This window comes from Dreissena polymorpha, chromosome 2 (genome assembly GCF_020536995.1).
Source record: "Dreissena polymorpha isolate Duluth1 chromosome 2, UMN_Dpol_1.0, whole genome shotgun sequence".
NCBI classification, from domain to species: domain Eukaryota; kingdom Metazoa; phylum Mollusca; class Bivalvia; order Myida; family Dreissenidae; genus Dreissena; species Dreissena polymorpha.
Genome location: NC_068356.1, coordinates 146,394,549 through 146,399,749, shown reverse-complemented (window position 1 = coordinate 146,399,749; position 5,201 = coordinate 146,394,549). Strand labels below are relative to the sequence as shown.

The following is a 5,201-nucleotide window of genomic DNA, read 5'->3' as shown; positions in this document are numbered from 1 at the left end:
CGATACATTATATGATATTATACTTCACCTTCACGCTTCGTAGTATACTCAAATGTTCAAACGTTTTCCATGCAGACATTTCACAGTATATTTTTCTTTGGCAAATTTGTGATATAAGTAACACTTACTAATTTAAACGTATTTCGCTCTGATCTTTATAACTGGCCTGAGGCTTTTCCTATCTCAAAATAAAGAATCTTTGGAATAAATTGCAGGACCATTCATACCGATTACATTCGTTTGCATGGTCGTCTAATACGATTTATAGACTTGTTGATGCATTTCTGTCGATCCATAAAAGAATACGAATATTTATGAAATAACGAGAAACGAGCATTTTAATATCGATACCACCATTAGCACTTACATCTGCGGAGATAAAATACGCAGATAAAAATGTTTGCTTGAAATAGAACGTGCGTCACTGTCAATTTATGAAGATGACCTTCTTATCAAAGTTTTTAAACTGCATTAAGACTAGGTAGCAACACTTTTGATTAGCACGCCCTTGTCAAACGGTTTATTGTTGCTGTCACGATAAGCAGTTTGATACGCAGATGTAGTTTTATACAGTATCGTCGAAACGTTATTGAGAAAACGTTTTAATTTGTTTTGTTTCATCTGCGCATTTATTTTTTTAGATATTTGTCAGACATAATGTTGATATTCACGGCGTATGTTGCTTCCTTTATGTTATGTTACAATGTTTCATTGGGTGAGTCGTGGCTTGTAAAGTTAATGTTTACAATTAACACGTATCAAAAATGTATTTTACGACCATATTTTATATTTGCGCCGCAATGGTTCAAGTCAAGCATCAACAAGGCGAACACAAGAACGTTTTTTGGCGCTGATATCGGCAGTGACCAGTGCTCAACACCACCAGGCTGAAGTTAAATAGCAAGCGCATCACAATGAACTCCCGCGTTAGATTTGAGTTGGAGAAATTGAAAGATCCAGAGATTGCAAAGGTATTTCAATCACAGATAGGTGGCAAGTTTGCAGCCCTGAGCATCATAGACAATGAAATCGACAACATCAAAAATGTCCTACTGTCATCGACCGAAGAAGTGCTTGGGAGAGAGTGAAAGAAGAACTAGTTATGAGTGACAAATAATATCATTGACTTATGTGACAAAAGAAGAGAGCTGAAGCATGAGAAGTACACCAGCCTAGACTCTAGAGCAAATAGAAAGCGAACAGGGGGCTAGGGAAGACGAAGAAAAAGGAGGAATGGATCGAGAAATAATGTATCATTCTCAACAAAGACATGACCACTGGCAGCATCAAGAAGGTATACAGCACCCTCAAGATCCTCACGACGACTAGTCAGCCCAGGGCCAGTGGTATAGCAGACACTGACGGGAATCTCCTTACCGAGAGTGCCGCAGTCCTAAACAGATGGAATCAATACTTTAGTGACCTCTAAAACTATCCGCTTCAACCAGACTCCAGTCTCCTTCAGAACGATCCCAGACCAGAAGAGGGCGACGAAAGTCAGCCCATACTTAAGAAAGAGGTGGAGGAGGCAGTGCGTAGTCTCAAGGACGGACAATGTCCGGTAATAGACAACGTCCCTTCCGAGTTGATTAACCACGGAGGAGAGGCAATGAATGCAGCATCGATGACAATATGCCAAAAAAATCTGGGGGAGAAGAAATGGCCCACGGAGTGGACCCAGTCACTTCTCATACTCCTACCGAAAATGGGCAACCTCAAGTTGTGCGAGAATTACCGCACCATCAGTCTCATCAGTCATCATAACAAAGTCACGCTACGCATAATCCTTAATTGATTGAAAACTAAGGCCAAGGAACTGCTGGTCGACGAGCAGGCTGGATTCAGAGTTGGGCGGAACACAATAAAACAGATCTTCAACTGCAGAATAATCTATAAAAAACACCTGCAATGCCAACGTGAACTCTTCCACAACTTTATTGACTTCACGAAAGCTTTCGACCGCGTGTGGCCTATGACATGTTATGAGAGGATTAAACATTGACGAAGGACTTGTGCAAGTCATTCAAGAACTTTACGGAAATGCCAACAGCGCAGTACTTCTCAATGGACAGCATGGGGATTTCTGCAGGACAGCAGTGAACGTCCGTCAGGAATATGTGCTCTCTCCCGTTCTGTTCAACATTTTACTTGAGAACATACCAGTAATGCAGGAGACTCTCTATGACCACCACACCTCTATCTCCATCGGAAAAAGACCTATTTCCAACATGAGATTCGCTGATGACATGGATCTCATTGGTGGCACCAACAGTGAACTTCAAGATGTCACCAAGATACTCTATAAAAGAGCAAGATCATACGGGATGGAGTTCAGCACGGAGAAGTCAAAGATCATGATGAAAATCACGACCAACACCTGTGCAGACATCACCATAAACGGCGAAAAGCTAGAAAAAGTGACTAGTTTTATGCACTTTGGCGCAACCCTGTCCAAGAATGGTACCAGTACCGCTGAGGTCGTAATAAGAATTGGCAATGCAACCGCAGCGTTGGCCAGACTGAACAGGCTGTGGACAAGCATTTTTGTCAGCTTCTCCACCAAATGCAGGCTCTTCAAGTCCTTCGTTGTCTCCATCCTACTCTTCGGCTGCTAGACATGGACGCTTCACGCGGTTAAAGAACGCAGGATACATGCATTTGAACATAAATGTCTTCGAAGAATGCTCCGCATCTCCTATACTGAGCAGAAGACCAACGAGTACGTCCAGAACATGACTGCAACACGTGTTGGTACACAAGAGCCCCTACTGGCGACCGCCAAACGACGAAAGCTGGCTTGATTTTAATTCGTCACCAGGCATGATTCTCAATGCAAAATTGTTCTCCAGGGCACGCTAGATCTTCAGATAACATACTAACTTACGGAGAATAATGATAGAACACAACAATGCGACGATTGGAGTTGTATGGTTTAACGGGTTGCTAAAGAGCAACATAGCTACGAATGTTTTGGTTGGTTTGAGGATTGAACTCGAGGCATTAGATATTGTGTATACATTTTCATAAATTGAAGTTAAGGCTCGGAATCATTGCCTATTCGTTCGGGGGTACAGAGGTTACACGTACATACTTTTATTTAAGACAATACTTATTATCTACTGTTCTCACAACTTACTGGTTTTGTTGTGGTTCGTTTAGCAAAATTACGTGTTCTTTATTTTCAGTTTATGCGTTTTGCGACCATTTCGATTTCACATCGTGTCGATGTCCTGCAACATTGGATAAAGAGTGGTGTTGGATCTGCCCATGTCCTAGTAAGAACGATTTTTTTTATTCCACTCTTTTGAACTGTTCAATAGGAAATACAATGTAAACCTAATTAATAGTTTGAAAGGACTTTATCGCGTTTCCAATGTTTTAAAACCACGTGAACATCAAACAAAACAGAATTACATAACCAAATCTTAGTGCTGTTCTTATGACATAAATTAGGTTCATTACATTTATTCCTAGTGGACTCTCCCATCCGTCGGATATTTTTATTTCCAAAATTAGGGATGTCTAGTATATGTATTGCTATATTTAGAATATTTCTTATAGAAATTTCTTTACGCAAACAGCACAGACCTTGATGAGACGCCGCATCATGTGGTGTCTCATTTGGATCTACGCTGATTGCCAATGCCTTTTTTCTAGACACTAGGCATACATGGGTTAAACAACGTTTCTTTAAAGATACTTTTGTTCGTTTGATATTGCAAATATATTGGTAGACGATTTTGTAAACTAATTCGATCTTCTTCGGTGGATATATACTTTATTATGTGTTGCGTTTTTCCTTCATCGTGAACTTGCTAATATGGCGAGAAATGATTTCTCATTACAAATGTTTAATATTAACCCTGTTTATTAACGTTTCGTAACGAACTCCAACCGGTCAGAAATAACACACAAATAATTCAGTGACAGCAGCAACAAAAAGAGTATTTAATTTTTTTTTCTGGAAAATTGTCGTATTATACATATACACGGCTGATTATAAGTAGACTAATGATGGATGTTGTGTTTGTGAGGTGGCACGTTCCGCACAATTTCAAACACGGGCATGTTTGCAAGGTCTTTAATCCGAATAATAATATTGAGCGAAAATATCGCTCGATTTATCTGCAACAGTGACATTCTCAGAGATGCATTAAAAGGATTGATATGCTGTTCATAGCAATAATACGTGGGGCGTTACTTGATTAGGCTTCATTTGGCAGGGGTAATATTCTGCACACATCATTAGAGGAAAACTGGCCTCGTGTTTACAAAACATATTTGCAATCGAAAATCGATTTTAACTGACATCAACTATATTTTGCCTATCAACTACAATTAAAATCCATTTTCAATGACAAGCAAAATCGATTTTCGATTGCAAAAACTGTTTTGAGAACACGGGGCCAGATCGTCTAGAAATAAACACCTCTTTGTTGATTGAATTTCGACCTAATGTGGACTCCGAAACAAAGTTATGCAGTACATTAAGACACCGTAAAACACACGGTGGTAAAATGGGGGGAGGCGGGGAAAACCCTGCGTGTAGTTAAACATAAATGTCCGCCGATTCGCGATTGTCTCTAAGTCGCGGAATGCCGGAAGCTCGAACATTATTAACTGTGGCTCTAGTTGACCCTAAGTAAAAATCTACATTTTTGTGATTTAGTCAACAATTGTGACTTATTGTATTAGTTGTACATACCTCAATTAAGTCGCTGGACATGGACAATTATGGTGATATCTAAATAAATTTGCGCGGGCAATTTGTCGCCCGAAATTTTCATCTTTAATATCCCTATAATTGTTCAATTGTCTTTTCAAAAGTAGCTTTATGTCCAAAGGTTTTGCTTCTCGAAGAAAGTTAGGAAACATCTAATATGACGACCAAGTAGATTTAAAGTGGTGATGTCAAACCACTATGTATAGAATGGATTTTCTGGCCATGATACTGATACTTTCAACGTTTATTCAATTAATATGAACATAACATAAACAATAGAAACGTCAGATTAAGCGATATGTTACATAACTTATTAAATCGATCCCTTTAAACCATGACGTTCCTACACGATATTGATATTTTCGTAAAGTTTACTTACTTAATATAATATAGCTCGAACGTACATAATGGAGCATTAATCTTACTTAATGTTGCTTTTCTTGTACAAATTTATTTCATAAATACCCGTACTTGACGT

The 5,201-nt window shown here is 39.1% G+C and overlaps 1 protein-coding gene across 2 annotated transcripts in view; it reads left to right on the top strand.

Moving 5' to 3' along the window:
* The first annotated feature begins 558 nt into the window (after positions 1-558).
* Positions 559-5,201, top strand: part of LOC127869342 (uncharacterized) — a 13,651-nt gene continuing 9,008 nt past the window's right edge. Inside the window, exons 1-2 of one of the 2 annotated variants that reach the window (XM_052411842.1) lie at positions 559-715; positions 3,186-3,275. In XM_052411842.1, coding sequence (XP_052267802.1) covers positions 658-715; positions 3,186-3,275 — 148 coding nt within the window. In that variant the 5' untranslated portion in view covers positions 559-657. The remainder of the gene's footprint in view (positions 716-3,185; positions 3,276-5,201) is intronic. The other variant, XM_052411841.1, reaches the window with a different exon arrangement.